Source organism: Harmonia axyridis, chromosome 1 (assembly GCF_914767665.1).
Source record: "Harmonia axyridis chromosome 1, icHarAxyr1.1, whole genome shotgun sequence".
Taxonomy (NCBI): domain Eukaryota; kingdom Metazoa; phylum Arthropoda; class Insecta; order Coleoptera; family Coccinellidae; genus Harmonia; species Harmonia axyridis.
The window spans coordinates 24,488,974-24,506,521 of NC_059501.1; the positions used below are offsets into that span (position 1 = coordinate 24,488,974).

The window sequence follows — 17,548 nt, forward strand, 5'->3', positions numbered from 1 at the left end:
TCATATTGGTCCTCAGGATCCAAGTCATCAAACACACTTTTTTCTGTTTTTGCATTTCACACAACTCAATTTATCTGATAACTTAATGGTATGAATATTACACAGCATTAATTTAGTACCTATAAAATCTGACATTTTGAGTTTTTCAGATTTTATAGGTACTAAAATGAATGCTGTGTAATATTCATACCATTAAGTTATCAGATATGAAGATTCAACGTGGATCCACGTTGAATCTTCATCTATAAAAATTTGACAAAATATTGAAATAAAATTCAAAATCTGTTGCTTAAGCGTAGGTTCAAATTTAATCGAAGCCTTTATGTACAATTCGTAGGGTTTAGGTGGAATTGAAGTTGTTGATTATCTACTTACAATATTTCCTTCAGTTCCATTCAATTTTGCTAAACGGAAATCCTCAGTTGTAAGATCAAAATTGAAAAGAAAATTCAAATGACAACATAAAGAAGCGATACACTTCTTCACGTTATTCATGCCAATGTGTTATCACTGAAAAAATAATATTGTTGAAGTAAATCAAAAATAGAATAGAAATAGAAATCTACGTATTGCGCACATCGGATAGAGATTATAACATAAGGAACTTTACCTAATTTTATGCTTATGAGGAATTCAATATAACATATAAATGAGATTATTATAACATTTGGCTTATTCGTGTCAGCAAGAACATTGAAGTAGAAACAGAAACATCACCTGCTCCGATGATAATCCAGAACTTTCTACTTCCGATGAAGAATCTTGTAATTGTGCATATTATTATATGGGATTACAAACATATGCTCCGCTGAAAGCGTTTGGCATTCAACAGTAATTAGTTTCGAATACAAAATCGTAGGAATTTTTCATATGTCGAATGTGCGAACATCGGCTTCCAAATAATTCGAAAGCGAAGGTTGGACTTCGTGAAATACATAATGATTTTATCCCTCTTTCAATGAAGGAAATAGAGAATTCTGTTTATATTGGTTGGGCTGCCATGTGTTATTTATTCTACAGACGGATTAGTGAAGGTGTATTGGAGTTTTTTTTATTGCAATGAATGTTGACAAACGTATCGGAGCGGATCAACCACATGTTGTTTGTAATACTTAAGGTTTAAATATGTAAAGGCGACCAGCAAACTGGGACGAATTGCCGCCCTCAAATAGAGGCACCTTAAACGCTCGCTTTACTGTTTCACCCCTAACTGCAGGTAACCATTTTTCATTCATTCATCAGGTGGCTGGTCTTTTGTTCACCAATTATTGAGCTGTGTGTGGAGTTACTCGTTAATTTTAGGCGGAATGGAAGTACCACAAAAAATACTCATGAAAGGGGGCATCGAAAAAAAAAGACAGTATCGCTTAGATTAGAGACCTATATTGAAAGGGTAAACTTTATTTCACCGGCCGCGAGAACCTGACTTGGAGCAGAAAAATGAGGTAAGTAGAGCCTAATTAAGAATCAAAAGAGTGTAGGTAAATTAGGTTTTTGATTTTTAAATGAATTAGAAGACTAAAATTGAAGAAGAATTTGATAGTAATCGTAAACGAGGAATCTCCCGAAAATTGTTCTGATCCTGGGAAGGAGAACAGTAGGTTAATAAACTGAAATCACCAAGAGTTTTTTCAGGGCCGTCGCTAACCAAACTGCCGCCCTAGACAGAGACCCAATTTGCCGCCCTAACTAAAGATAACTCTGCAAAATGCTAAAAATTGTTTGAGATTATCGAGTAAAATAATCGGATGATGCGGATGAACCATCATTCAATTCGAATGCGCCCACGCACAACACTAGTTAATTTGATATAAACAATGAAGAATATTATAAAATAATTAAGAAATTCATGCCAAAACTTTTGAGACTCTCAATTTACATGGTTCAAAAGTATACCCACCTAAGCGGAGTATTTGAGGATAACTCAAGACACAGAAGAGGAGAAAATGTGAAGTTCCTTGCACTTGAATATTGTTTGGGAATGATTATTCAGCCAAGATGGCCGACAAATAAAAAACTCCTTTGATTTTAACATCCAAATATACGCCATTTTATTATAGCTCTAACAAAATCCAAAAAGTATAATACAAAAGTCTATAAGTACAAGTTATACACAATCAAGACATTACTAAAATAAAAGGGTTCATTTAACTAGGGGTTCTTGTATTGCTATTTAGTATATTACAAATAGATAATTAGTGTAATCGCATAGATTCTTTAGGTCAATCTGGACACCGTTGTGCCATAGAAAATGAGGGTAACTAGCGCTTTGTGAAAAACTGTGCTTGGAATTAACTCACTTCAAGAATGGGAATCACTGAAATCACTATCAAATTAGCAGATTATCAGATTTGTTTTGAAGTGAGTTATTCATTTTTATTTTACTGTTGGAATAAACCTTGAGGAAGTTTTGATTCTTCATATTTCAGTAGGAAATATACTTCTTAGTTTTTTATTCTCTTATTGCTTATAGGTGATATGTGATGATTTTTATATTTGTTAATTTTTGGAGGATATTTGTTCAAGTGTTTAGATTTGTTGCATTTGTAGCGATATTATCGTCTTCTTCAATTTTTCCTATTTGATTTGGTATACATGTGTTGTAGTTCTGGAGCAACTCAAGATTATTATACAATCATGCTCTGTCGGAGTTATTTCATATGAAAAGAATCATCCATGGTTTCAACTTTATATCTCATATTCGAAATGGAATTCAATATAATATACTTTACCATTATTTATAATCATGAAATACTGGTTTTATTTTTTATAGAAACACTTTCATATACCAACATTTTCGAAGCACCAAAGTGTAAAAGAAAACATTTTTTCGGTATGTAACATCGTTTATCTATACAAACAAGTTCATTTTTTATGCATGAACCCTGAAGAAGAAGCCGATCGTACTAGGAAGTAATCCTTCTTATATTTTTCACGTCCTCAAGGAATATTCTGACAATTAACTCAAAAAGGCCAGGCACGGACTCAAACTAAAACAATATCAAGTTATTCATGAACTTTAGGTATACAGTTGGGAACAATCTCAAAAATTGCCTTATAATTCATATAATATCACAGATCTTAGTGAAACATCAACTACTAAAAATGATAAGTATTGTTCCATTACCTTACGATCTCCAAACATAAAAACTAATCTATCAATGACGTAATGAAAATCTTTCAAATCTTGTAATTGTTCCAGTTGAATTCCTAAGCGTTTCTCGTTATTCAAGCTCTACCGTATTTATTTTCGCTGTTGCTTATTTTGAGCAAATTGTTCTCGTCTTTATTTCTGTGTCTTTTATGAATTATCTATTCTAAAAACCATTCGCTGATCAATAATCAATAGCTTTTCTACTCACATAGCACTTCTAAGATCCCTATTGTGACTCTCCTATTGCTAAAATTTTTGAAGCTAAGATTTTCTTCAGAGATAAATATGATATGGTTCAATATTTGATATTTCTTTTGGAACTCGAGACACTTTCATAGTTCTGTCACAAGCGACAATTCACAGAATGAAAAAGGTAGTTTTCACCAATGAAAAAAGTACTCTCAGTTCAAATTTGAAGGATAGACCAATTCAGTTTTGAAAATTCTCAAGGACAACTATCTCCAGTGCTAAGCCCTTTGAAATATGAAGCTGCGTTTATTCACTTTCTTGCAAATGAAATATCTTGTTTTATTTTTTACATCTGACCAAATTCGAAGACATGGTACATATAGATTATTTTGAAAAACTTCATAAACATTTTTCCAATTTTGTTGGCCTATAATTGATAGGAATCCATTGTACCTGACTTTTAATGTTTTCGAACTAGCTTAAAATTGGGTACCTTATTTTGTAGAGAAAATTGAGAAATTATCGAACTTCTAACTGAAGGTTAGGCTTTAGGTACTGGTTGCATTATATTAAATATGAAAATATGAATATTTTAATAACCGGAAAGGGTACTTCCCTATAGACGTTTCAGAGGACTATGGTTTTCTGATAGTTGATGCCATGCAAAATTTAGGAATTCACGATATTGGGTTTTCGAAATATCGATCGATGGAGTTTTAGGTGTGACATTTTGTATAATTGAATGTTTTCTATTTATTGGTTTTGAGGGTGGGTAATTGAGAACTTACTACAATCGAATATCTGATAAGTGAAACAGAAAAAGGTTTTTGATTGATGGATACGATTGTGCAGAAATCCCAAAATTAGGCTGTATTATTAGATTGGTGCCTAAAAAACTCTAAGTCACCCATTCTTCAATTCTGTTTTTGTCGCTCATCTATCCCCTTGTTAGTATAATTCTAATTGACAAATTGTGAATTCTCCGACAATACTTCAATCAGTACAATCTCTTCCTACTCGATATCATATCAGTCATTCGAACTAGCTTAAAATAATAATAGTTGTGATACTTGTGTAAACGAGGCAGGTGAAAATCACTGTCAGTAGAGCTCGCTTTCTAGTCTTAGAACCAACATGCGTTTGATCTGATATAGTGCAGATAGGTATATCCAATCTTCTCACCTATCCTAGATAGTGAATGGCGAAGTGGACAAAAAACAAGTAATTTTTAAACAGTCCTGTGTATCAGTCAGAAATATCTTTCTAGAATACACTATGAAGGGAATGCACCTCTATCTGCTGCACTGAAATATTCATGTTTTGATTTCGTTTTCCTCTATCACATCATATTTCATCGCATAACCGTAGTTTCTTGTTCTTTATTGATCGATGAGTTGTATTGTAGAAACTACGAGCCTCTCTGAAAGTAAGTTCAGGTTTTGACTTACAATAATAACGAACATAAAACTGCTCATCAGTAATATCAGAAATATATACAAGTGGAAATTATTTATGAAAAAAATTATTATAGTCTACACAGCAATATTGTACAATATTCAGTGAGTAATAACATCAAACTGAAAAATTTAGAAGATCCGTGCCTGTTAAACATTAAAGCACTAGTTTTCAAGATAACATTAAATACCTAGTGTCGGGTCTATACGAGAACTAACAATTGAATATGATGTCAATAAAAAATTCAAACATGTAACAGTGAACAGTTGTTGATGGTGAGGATTGATTCGATCATGAAAATCCAGTAATAGATTTTTTTGATGAGTACATATTTGAGGAAAATTTAGAAGAAGTTTGTAATGCAACACCTATAAATCACTAGGTTATATCAATAAGTGATCCACTCGATTTATTTATCCAGTAAGCATTTATTCATTCCATTCCATGGAAAGTCTATTGGTTTGATGGTAAGAATTGTTTAAAAAATATTATTTTGCTGTTGAATATTCTTCACTGATATTTTGCATTCTAGATCGTAGTAATAGCTAACAATTTTCTTTAAGCAGAATATTTGAATGACATTCATTTTCTCCCTGGAAACTTTGAATGTTTGAGAAGAAATATTCAAAGAAGAGGTTTTTTTTATCATAAGTGATTTTCAACCATCTGATCCGAAATTTTATATTCATGCAAAACAAAATAACAAATTACTTTTGGATCTCTTAGAATAATCTAGTACTTCTCCGTACTTTCCTCGAACATGTGAAATAGTTAGTTTGCAATGAGCATGATTTGCAACAATTTGAAGAGTTTCATATCTTTAAATCACATTCGAGCAACGTCTGCAATTCAGGCTTATCGTAACGTAAATCGATGAAAAACCGATGACCAAGAATGAAAAAATTGAAATAGGGAGAGTTATATCGTATTTTCAGAGTGGTACTCTCCATCATTTACAGACGTCGCTCATTCCATTCATCCTATACAATCTTATTTATCTTTTCATCAGTCCACACTTTTGGCTCGGAGTCTCTATTTCTTTAAACCGTCCACACACTTAAACGTACCACTCTTTGATATCTTTGCTATCTCTCTTCTTAGGTTTTTGCGCAAACTGAGCCTGTTTATCTCCGTTCTTCAAGGCTCCGTTCAGATGATACTGGCTTTGGTTGCCATTGGTGGAGCTCTGACTGCCTAGTAATGCAGCGTTAGGGCCCTGTTGATACCCTTTACCATCGTCTATTTTGAATGACCTATCACTACGCGATTTGAATTTAAGAATAACAAGAATGATCAATATAACTGCTATCAGGGCTCCAGCGATGATGCCAATGATCAGAGCTACTATTTCGGAGGTTTCAGATGTGACCCTTTCTTGCCTCTTGTTGGTTTGTCTTGGGTAGTAGTTGTTGTTGTTGGGTATGTGCTCCACATAGGGAGGTTGGTAGAAATTCGGCGGCTCTATATATCTTCCTGGTGTGGTAAGTATAACTTGAGTTGTTTCTATTTCGACCACTGCTACTGTTGTGGTTTCTCTGGTAACTTGAGAGGTCGATACTGGTACGAATTCCTCTTTTTTCTCGGTGCTGATCGTAGAGGATTGGATGTTAGTCACTGGTCCCGCGTTTGTGGTAAGTTCTTCCGGTTTTGGAGTTGCTGCTTCCGTAGTTGTTGTTGGTGCAGTTGTTATTTCTGTAGAAATAAGAGAGTGTTTTCAGAATAAGTTTTAGCAAAGGAAGTTCGCAACAGAACTTAATTCGATAATTATTTGCAGAAGATAATGCAGCAATATATTTCTATGAATGAGCACTGTCATAGCTATATAAGATACATATGAAACAAAAGTAGAGTTATTTTGAACCAATCTGAATCATCTAATTAGGCACCGTTCTTTCGTTTTCTGTAGTTTGAGATTAGTTCTCTCAATTTCATTCTAACAATTCATCCTTCTTTTACAAACTAACTAAGATGACCAAAAGTGTTTTTGAACTAACCTAGCTCCCGAGTTGAGTTGGATTCGTGTTCAGATTAATTTTTGTTTTAGATTAGTTAGAAATAACCCTACTAGGGTATAATAATGGATTATAATAGTTATAATGAAATTATAATGGTATCAATTTTGATTTATTTTTAACGTTTTCACCCATTAATTGAAATGAGCATACTAATTGATTACATATTGCACTAACAGTAAAATGAGTAATATTCTGATATAAGGCTAAATAATTACTGACAATTGCACCATTCTGAGGAGATAATTAGTTCAAGTTATTTTTTGGTCCATTAAAAATTAAGCGATACCTATATATTTGTAAAAATTGAAATTAAAAAGAGAAATGTCTGAGCTGAATACTTCTATACGCATAGACAAAATGACATGGTTCATGAGTCCTAGTCGCACCTTGGTATAAGTCATTCAGATGTAGATTATAATAAATGACGATGAGACCTATGTGTACAGATTAGGTGACTCACTTAACTTCTGGATTATCTTGGGTGGTTGGCGTCATCCCCAATTATTTCATCTAACCCAACTCTTCTAGGCCCTTGTGAGGCCTCTAAGAAGCTCAGAGCTTTAACCATTAATGAGAACCGGCTACATTCAGCATAGGCTTTGTTACTGTAGCCCATCACCACTTCAGGCACATAACTGTTAATTTTTTACCTAGCAGGGAAAAAGCCTGTCTTTTTTATAGTGGACGGCTCCCTCCGCATACCATCTCATCCATATTCTGGGATTGTAATTAGTAAACGGGGAGGGAGCAGTGCAACCTTGCCTTCTGCTTCTTAGGCCTATCATGGAGAGCACTGTTACATAACGCGTAGATTTCCGAGTAGATTTCATGCTGCCTCGAATTAGTAAAAGTGGCCAGATAATGGCTCCCCAACTCAATACTCCAATAGACCTTTATAACCACCAATACTAAATATGCGTTTCGAGCAGACAAGGTACGAAATGGTCCCATCAAAAAACTTGAAACCCATAACGGCAACCTCCCAAAATTTAAGGCTAGGGCCGCCCTTGATAGAAGAAGGCATCAAATAGTCGATCATTTAAATAATATCAAATGACAATATTTATCATATGGATGATTGAATAAAGTCAATATTTAGTATACTGAAAAATAAAACTTTTATTTCCTACATAACTATAAAATCTATTACATATACGAGTATCATATCCCCGTGTTTTATTATTTTTTCTACAACAAAATGTTTCTTCATCAGATATCAGCTGAATTCTTGTTTGAATTGTATATATATTTTTTTCTCCTCCTCGATAAATTTCACTTCCATTTCATGCTTCTGAACGAGTGACTGAATTCTTTTCTTATGTTCTTTTTTGAGTAATTGAATCCTTTTTTTATATTCTTCATCAAGTAATTGAATTTTTTGTTTTTGTTCTTCTTCGATTATCTTGAGTTTAATCTCTTACAAGTTGATTTTTGAAGTAACCCATAAATTTACTTTTTCACGAAAAGTTTCATAACTTTTTTCGTTCTCTTTGGATCTCTTACCTGCAAAAGGATCATTTATTATGGAAAATATTATTTTTATTTTTAATTACACTGCCCTATTTTTTCACCAAGATTGTGAAAATGGTTTCTTTTGACGCCGTCAAATTTGCTGTTTTCTTTATGTTCGACATGATTATTTCCGCTTTCAAGATACACTTCTTTAATATTCTCAACCCTTTGAATCTTTGAATCAAGTTCATCAGTGAGCCATGGTATCTATGGGCGAATTAACCGTAAACGGTACGAAAACATTCCAAAGGCTCGATGGAAGTAGTTCATATTAGTAGAACTGCGCATCTCGGGATATACAAGGTAAATATCTCAAAAGAAAGTTCATATCTATTAATCTATTCAGCTTATTTAGTTTCTCCAAGCGTCGAGGGCATGACAGTTTCAATAGATTTACAGGGAACGAATTTCTAGTGTAGATAATGTGTAAAGGAAGTGTTTATTCTTCGAGGTGTCGAAGAAATGTAAGTAATGTTAGAATTGTAAATCTTGAGAAATTTACTGGGGGTTGGGAAAGCTCGACAACGAACTCGGTGGTATCGGATGTCACATCTGCGTATCACGTGCTGGTCCTTCCAGAATATTCTGGCTGAGATTTCCAGTAATCCGCGAAGAGTTTTGTGGGCTGTACGGCAAAACTCTTATTGTACTAGGGGTGGTACTTGGTACTTTCCCCCGATATCGGGGGGATGCTAGGGGTGTGGCCAAGTTGGAAGAAAAGAAGTCGATAGCAAGAGGAGATCAGTCTAAGATGAAGTAAGTCAGTCGCGTTGAGAGTAAGTTCGGTCGAGAGTAAGACGCAAAAGACGAAAGATGATTCGTGGACTAGAATAAGACGAGACGACCGAAACTTAAAAGAAAGACGAAGACGCGATATTCGAAGATGTTTCGCAATTAACATTCGACTTGTTTGAGACGAAATTCAGTACCGTAGTGAGAAATTGTAATTAAGATCGTAATTAAGATCTTCTCAATACTGTGTTTGTACTGTACCGTGCATCCCATTTTGGGTGAGACAGCCAGGTTTCTCGCTTGTTGTTCAAGATAGAGCCTTGCGGTTTTCACGTTCCTGTCCTACTTTTTCGTGAAACTCAAGTTGGTCTAATCAGATTTTTCATAACTGTTTCCGTTCAAGAGATACAGGTGATTTTGGAAAATGATACTTTTCGGACACCTCCTTTATCTCCGAAGTTATTAGAAATAATGCTGAGGTGGAAACTACTTCTGAATCAGAATTCTGAGTAGAATCCAGTGGCGTACTCATTTTTTTTTTGGGCTATGGTTTGAAGATTCAACACAAACCTATATTTTTTTTAATGGAACACCCTGCATATTATTACTTCGTTGGATTCGTATTTTTTTCCCTTCAAAATGATGTAGGATACTATGTAGGTAGGATGTTCAGAAATACAAAAACACTAAAACATCAAATAATGATGGTTTTTCTGTTAATGGGTCATGAATTTCCCAAGTTTCAATAAGAGGATTATTAATTTTTGATATTTAAAAAGTAGTAGGTCATTGATGATACAAACATTCTTGTTGTTATTATGGCTACTATGCATTTGGCAGCATTGTTTTATCACGCAAGCATTGGGAAGAAAAAACCAATCTAATCTAGGTGTCATCGCTATGAATTATTATTATTATTATTGATTTTTTTTTATATGGCAAATCCATTGCCCATTAACAAAAAAACCATCATTATTTGATGTTTTAGTGTTTTTTTATATTTATGAACATCCTACCTTACGAATCCAACGAAGTAACAATATATAGGGTGTTCCATAAAAAAAATATAGGTTTGTGTTGAATCTTCAAAACCATACCCGGAAAAAAAATTGAGTACGCCACTGGATTCTACGCAAAATTCTGATTCAGACGTAGTTTTCACCTCAGCATTATTTCTAATAACTTCGGAGACAAAGGAGGGGTCCGAAAAGTATCAATTTCCAAAATCACCCTGTATCTCTTGAACGGAAACAGTTATGCAAAATCTGATTAGACCAACTTGAGTTTCACGAAAAAGTAGGACGGGAACGTGAAAACCGCAAGGCTCTATCTTAAATAACAAGCGAGAAACCTGGCAGTCTCACCCAAAATGGGATGCACTGTACATAATTAAAAGTGTTCAATTATTACAAACAAGAGCAAAGTCATGGAGAAGAAGACGAAAGGCCAGGTAATCGAATCATATCTCTAGGCGTTCGATTAACCAAGACTAGTAAATGAAAAATAGTAATTATTATTTTTCACTTCAAACATAACAAAATACACAATTTTTCTGTAAAAAAGATCAAAACACGGGCAGAGGTTCACTTGAGGAAGTTAGATAAAAAAACTGAATTTCAAATTTACCTGGCGTAACAGATGTAGCATTCGTAGTCTCCTCCGTAACCTCACCACCACCGGACCCGGTGAAGCAATCTTCGTCATCGCAAGACGGAGGTGGTGCCTTCGTCTTCGTGGTTGGCGGAGGTCTGGTTGGAGGAATGTAGACTGGAGTTATGAGATCATCGTCTCCTGATCCAGATTCAGGAAGTGGAGGACACTCATCTTCATCATCGCCGTTACACCCGGACCCAGCTCCACTGAAGACCAAATCATCTTCGAGTCCGGGGAAATCGGAAGCTGGAGTCTAAAAAACAAGAATTTGATAGAGACGAAAGTATTTCTGTAAATTCCAAAACGAAGACCATAGTCATTCAGTTTTTACTTTTTAGCGAAGAGACTGATTCTAGAAATGTCTTATACAATATTTGAATCATGTAGAAGAGACATTTTCTGCTGTGTGGTAGTGAATTATTGGTGAGGAGTTGGAAAACACACGAAAAAAATTCAAAAACCCTAGTGAAGAATAAACATCAAGGTCTAGTTTTGTTATTGATTTAGAGATTTCAAAAACCTGCAAATATAAACAAAGAGGTTATCTTTCTTGCTGTTGACTAAAACTTTATTCATTTGATTATTGCTTTGGAATCAACCAAAGGTAGACAACGCTTTGTGAAATTTTTCGGTAAAAAAAAATTTGATACTTATTTTGTATCGCAAAATTTATTTCAAATCATTCGGGTCTAGCCGTTGGTATGTGTGTTCGCAATTTTTTGAGAAATTTTTAAATTCTCTAATTATTAATGTGGTTTGTTATGGATATTCTGAATTGATCTTATATGGTTCTATATGAATTTAAACTTTTACTTATAGGGATGTGCGTTGAACATGTGCAGATGTGAAATCTCAAGTATTCGGAGTTGAAAAGTTTGAACTGAATTCGACATTTCATTGGAATACTCATTGTAGATGCTTTTCAATAGTTTCGGTATATTATCGTCAAAAATAATCATCACAATATTTATTGGAAAACAAAAATGTTGTTTTGACTATGATGAATAGTATCTTCCATTCAGAAAATACAGGGTGATCCATATTTTACTTCAAAGTTTGGTCTCAGAGAGAAAATCTTTTTTCATGAAAAAAAAAATCATATAAACATATATCCTACCAACCTTCATTTTCGAGATACAGGATGTTAAAGTTTGTAAAAAATGAGTTTTTTACTTATAACTCTTGTATTATTACATTCATTGTTTCAATTTTTAGGTATTAAACTCTAGATAAGGTAATGTTTCGAATTATTTATTGGGGAGCGATGATACTTACAAATTAATTTTTCTACGTTTTTGTGAAAAGTTTTTGCTTTGTACTCGATTATCTCAGAAATGGTACATTCTATGAAAAAAATTCAAGAAATCTTTTTTTTTTAGTGAAGTTCATCTGGTGATTTGAGAAATGAAATAATTTTTGGTAGATGACACTTACCTAATTTGGAATTCGAAACATTAGAGTTCAATATCCAAAAATTAAAACAATGAATGTAATAATACTAGAGTTATAAGTAAAAAAAACTGATTTTTTTTCAAACTCATACCCTGAATCTCGAAAACGAAACTTATTAGGATATATGTTTATATGAACTTTTATTCATGAAAAGAGTTGTTCTATCCGACGCCCCTCTGTATATTTCAATATTTCACAAAATACCAACAGAATTGTGGTTGGTAGTCAACTAATATTTTGCCGTATTATGTTGAGCCACTGACCTTTTGCCTTAATTACTGACTCACAACACCACACTAAGCCATACTTACCTGCTGCATTTTTTGGAGATGATCTTGTCGGTCATGAATGCCAGTGATGAGCTGCACATCGCCTCTGATTGAAACGTGACCGTCTTTTTCTGCAGCCAAATCCAAAACCCTCAAACCATTGACAACCACACCGGAAACAATGCCATTAAATGGCCTTTCTATTCGGGATTTACCCTTACTCCATTTTCCACCGATCTGAATTTGGGACTGGCTATTGAAAACTTGCAACTGATGACCTGAAACATGTGATGGTATAAATTAACCATGGAACAACCCAAATCCTGAATGTCTTACCAAGAGGATGACTTGTTTGAACATTGTAATCATCTATTTGCAGCGTGGAGTTGTGACCGAATCTGTGGAATCTGACGATGTGGTAGTTGTTATCGTTGACTTTCACAGAAATTTCACCCAACGGATGATCGTTTGTTCCTAGGTTGTACACCACGAATACGTTTCCTTCCACCTTTAAACCGTAAAATTAATGAATGATATTTTTCAATGGAGAAGGTAAACATGGAGAATGTATAAGGTTTTTCATGGTTATAATAATAAATCGATCCTTCAACATTTAACAATTTTTAGAACAAGTCAGGGAAAAAAAAAGAAAAATAAACAATAACAAAAAAAGTAGATATCTATCTAACTTATCGGAAATCACTCAAATATAGCGGAGAGATATTCTTGGACACTACAATGGGTACCCTGAAGAAGCAAGTTATTGATCACATTTTTAAATTGACTGTGATTCAAGGATTTAATTTTTGAGTCTAAGTGATTTTAAAGTTTGACTCCAATAAAATTGATGTTGACTCAAATTTGGTTTTATGGTGTCTAGAGACACATAAAACATTTTCATGTGTATTAAAATTCTGATCACATTGTTAACATATCTGTTAATCACAGAAATTATGAGTTTAAATCCTTCAATATTCTTCTAGTATTATCTATGGTTTAGCAAAGTAAAATTGTGCATTTCTCCACCAGAATCAGAATACCGACAAAAATACCCAATATTTACGACTAGCTTCGAATTTTGTCTACGGTAATGACTGCAACCCTTTGATCTGAATCAAATTATTCTTCAAACTTTCATAAAATGAAAATAAGTGTAATTATTAATGTGGTATCCAGTCATTGTTCCCTGTAAATAATTGACATGGTCAACAGGATGCTTGGAGACCTATTAGTTTCTTCAAGTGTCGAGGGCATGACGGTTTCAATGAATTTACAGGGAATGAATGGCTATTGTATATAACATAGTGTTAATTCTTGTCATGTCGGTTGTAAATCTTGGGAGATTTACTGGGGGTTGGGTACCGGATGTCACATCTGCGTATCGAGTGCTGGTCCTTTGAGAATATTCGATTTCCAGGAATCCGCGAAGTGCTTTGTGGGCGGTACAGCAAAACTCTTATTGAACTGGGGGTTGTACTTGGTACTTTCCCCCGATATCGGAGTGGTGCTAAGGGTGTGGTCAAGCCGGAAGAAGGGAAGTCGATATTCATGGGAGGTCAGTAAGTTCCAGTCAAGTCTAAGAGTTAAGAGCAAGTTCGGTCGGTCAACATAAGACGAATGACGTAAAGACGGTTCGCGCATTAGATTGAGACGAGTCGCGAACGAGTTGAAGACTAGACGACCGAAAATTGTAATAAGACGAAGATGTGATAATCGAAAACGTTTCGAGTAATTAACATTCGAGTTAAAGACGAAATTCAGTACCGTATAAACTGTGTTCGTACTGTAAGTGTGGCTTTGTGAATAGATGTGAATAATTCAAAAGAGTTAATTATTACAAACCTAAGCAAAGTCACGAAGAAGAAGAGGAAAAGCCAGGTAATCGAATCATACCTCTAGACGATCGACTAACCAAGCCTACATTAATTCAAAATTCACTTACAATCTCTATTTCGATATAATCGCTAGACGTTCCGCTAACCACTCTAAGAAGTACTGCATCAGATTTAGTCGTCATGAATCCTACAGCGATCGAGTCTTCTTGCATTTCTGGGCGATTGTCTTCAGGAAAAGTATACGTTATGATTCCTCTGTTCGGTCCAAATTCGTAGGAAACAGATTCTGAAAGTGTTGACAAATTAGTTACTGAAATAAATAGGGGCAGCTTTTTCTTACCGTCCGAACAAGTGGGACCTGTAAATGTGGTCAGATCACATTCACAAGTATAGGAATGCCACTGTTGTACGCAAAGACCACCATTTCCGCACACGTTGTGGTTACATTTGGCTGATTGTCCTGAAAAAGGGCTATATTAATCTAAAAATCTAACAATTCAGATGAAGACATGCGATGATAACAAAATTTGCAAAAAATATTGAGAAACATGGAAAAATGTTCAATAATTTTAATTTCAGTGAAAGAGTTTTGAGTGATTTTGATTCACTTCTTCTTCACTCTTGTAGGATTTCAGGTTCCGAACCACCAAACCCATATCCTGGGGTATTCGGTGTTCTTCCTATTGAATCGGTGGCACCACATTAGACCTCTCCCGAGTTAGCCAGCAGCTTTTGTGGTTCGGTGGAAAAGGAAGGTGATAAAATTACGTCCTCTGATAGGTGCATAGACTTCAAACAATTGTAAATTCAGTTTTAATACATTATTAAATCTTGGGGAGGAGTTGTTGATGTTTTGTTGCCAGCGATTTGAAAATCATAATTGAGAAAATATGAAGTGGAGTATCTGCTCGACAATTGTTACTCACAAGGAGTGGCTGACTAGTTACAACTAGGAATGAGTGTGTAGTTTGAGAAGTTTTACATATATAACCTCATTATTATCAGAGGTCGAAAGATTAATATTTGTCTGGTGAAAGGAGTTTGGAATGAATATACCGAAATGATGCCAACGCTGGATCACATATAAAACTTAAATTCCTAGTTGAGTACATTCATTTTGCACCTACAGTTACAATTCTGAATTTAGGATAACTCTTTGAAACCTTTGGAAATCTTAAAATAGTCTTACGTCTGTACTCAACTGACCTTCACAACCTGCTGTAACCAAAGAACTGTGGACCACTGCATCTTCCATTATATTTGGCGATTCCCCATTGAGATCAAGGCCCGCTATACATCCCTCGAAGCCGTGTCTTGATTTTACTTCTGTTTGAGGTAGCTGACTGTACAAATCCTTGTGAACACCACCAAGGTACAAAATACCGTCAAGCTCCAAATTACCAGTGCCAGGATTCGATGTTACCACAATATCGTCGTCGACCATTAGGGTGTGTTGCTTCGCTGAAGGTCGTCTTATGCCTACCGTGTGCCATCGATTGTCATTTAGGTGTGATCTGTAACAGGTTTTAAAGTAATCTTTTACTCGAACTAGTAGCGAATTTGCAATAGAGATAACAATACCAATACAGAGCCAATGAGTGTCATAACATAAGAAGATACATAAGTGGATTATTGACAAAAAAAGTGAAAAGAAAGTAAGGCACTTGGAGTCAAACTTTGATTTTATGTCTTAGAAATACTAGTTGTCGAGGATATGCTCATGAAAAACTTCGATTTAACTGAGCTTGATTAATTTTTCCAATATGATCTGAAATACTAATTTTTGTGGAGAAGACACATTAGTTAGAGGACAAAGTGAATTATTTACTAGTGACCTAATGAACCAGTCACTTACACTAATGTAGTAGATACTACTGCTGAGGAGCTAATCAGAAGAAAATATCAAAAAGAGACTTGTAAACACAGAAATAAAAAAAAGAATGAATAAAAAGGAAAAATTATACATACCTAGAAGTATCCCTAAGTGTTACTGTTCCATCACCAACGTTCACCACATAATTTATGTGACCATCTACCAATTCTACAGCAACGAAGTCTTCTTTTCTACCACCGTTGAACATGATAAGTCCGTTAGCTTCTCTCGTTCTGAACATGAAGTCTATGTGTATGCTAGAGTAGGCTCTGAGCATAGGTAGTCCGATAAATGTGTGCTTCGACCTGAAAGAAGAATTATGTGATTTTCGCTCGCATCCTCAACATCAACGAATATTTTCCAGTAATTGCTTTTTCCAAACTCGAATACTATCTTTGAATGAATCGCGTTTCCCCAATATCGATAAAAATAGAATAGAAGTTTTCGGGTACCTGAAGGTGACAGGCCTATGAAGGTTGTCAGTGGCGTGTTTCACGAATCTCGCCGCTACTCTGATGCCTGGAAAACCAGATATGGATTGTTCCCCTCTGGATGCTCTCGCCAGCTCGATGTACGGAATGTTGTTGAAATAAAACTGTTGAATTTCTCCGATGAAATTAGGAACTGTTGTGGTCATACTGATTTCTTCTTCGAGGTGGTAAAGGCCACCGATATGTATTGTGCGCCATTGTAGTGTATTGTGCTTTCCTTGAGTTTCAGCTGAAACATTGGTCAGTTGAGATATGTAACATGAAAACATTTAAGTTGTATAATCTCCTCAATAAGCTCATTTGAGGAGTTTTCTAACAAAGACAAAGAAAAGCAATTTCCATTTTCCCTGAGAATAATTTGTTTGTCATGTTATAATGTGATAGGTTACAGAAATTTTTATATACAGGGTGGCCATTTGAAAACGAAACAGACGAGATTACAGACGAAATAAAGTTTTTCGATAGAAATGCTCGGACAGGTCGATTTCTGTTTCGAGGGGGACAACTTAAGATGTAGGTTACGGACGCATAGCGCTTCAACCCTTGCTGCTACAACCCCCACCCCCAATTTTTGAATAAGGAAGATGGGGTGAGTGATACCTCAATTTAAAGGTATTTTCATACTGATTTCAGCACAGTAATTGTTTTTTCATTTTATGCATTAGTTCTCGAAATATTCATGCGTTAGTTAGTTAGGAAGGAAGCCACAGTCATGGTTGTTTTGAAGCTCAAAATGTCGATTTTTCACAAAACACTACAAGTGCCATGAAAACACCACTTCATTTTCAAATACTTAGTTAAGAATATTTCGAGAACTAATGCATAAAATGAAAAAAACAATTACTGTGCTGAAATCAGTATAAAAATACTTATAAATGATGTATCACTCACCCCATCTTCCCTATTCAAAATTTGGGG

At 34.9% G+C, this 17,548-nt stretch overlaps 1 protein-coding gene across 5 annotated transcripts in view; it reads right to left on the bottom strand.

Moving 5' to 3' along the window:
• LOC123674423 (neurexin-3) overlaps positions 1-17,548 on the bottom strand; it is a 238,420-nt gene that overhangs the window by 4,183 nt on the left and 216,689 nt on the right. Inside the window, exons 14-23 of one of the 5 annotated variants that reach the window (XR_006746660.1) lie at positions 16,592-16,859; positions 16,235-16,444; positions 15,473-15,780; positions 14,607-14,726; positions 14,374-14,552; positions 12,768-12,939; positions 12,474-12,709; positions 10,684-10,963; positions 3,363-6,490; positions 376-510 (exon numbers count right to left, since the gene is read on the bottom strand). Coding sequence is in view for 2 of the 5 variants with exons in the window: in XM_045609283.1 (XP_045465239.1) it covers positions 5,856-6,490; positions 10,684-10,963; positions 12,474-12,709; positions 12,768-12,939; positions 14,374-14,552; positions 14,607-14,726; positions 15,473-15,780; positions 16,235-16,444; positions 16,592-16,859 (2,408 nt within the window). In the remaining 3 variants the exon portion in view is untranslated. Of the gene's footprint in view, positions 1-375; positions 511-2,021; positions 6,491-7,912; positions 8,317-10,683; positions 10,964-12,473; positions 12,710-12,767; positions 12,940-14,373; positions 14,553-14,606; positions 14,727-15,472; positions 15,781-16,234; positions 16,445-16,591; positions 16,860-17,548 lie in introns of those variants that run through there. The other 4 variants (XR_006746662.1, XR_006746661.1, XM_045609283.1 and 1 more) reach the window with 4 other exon arrangements.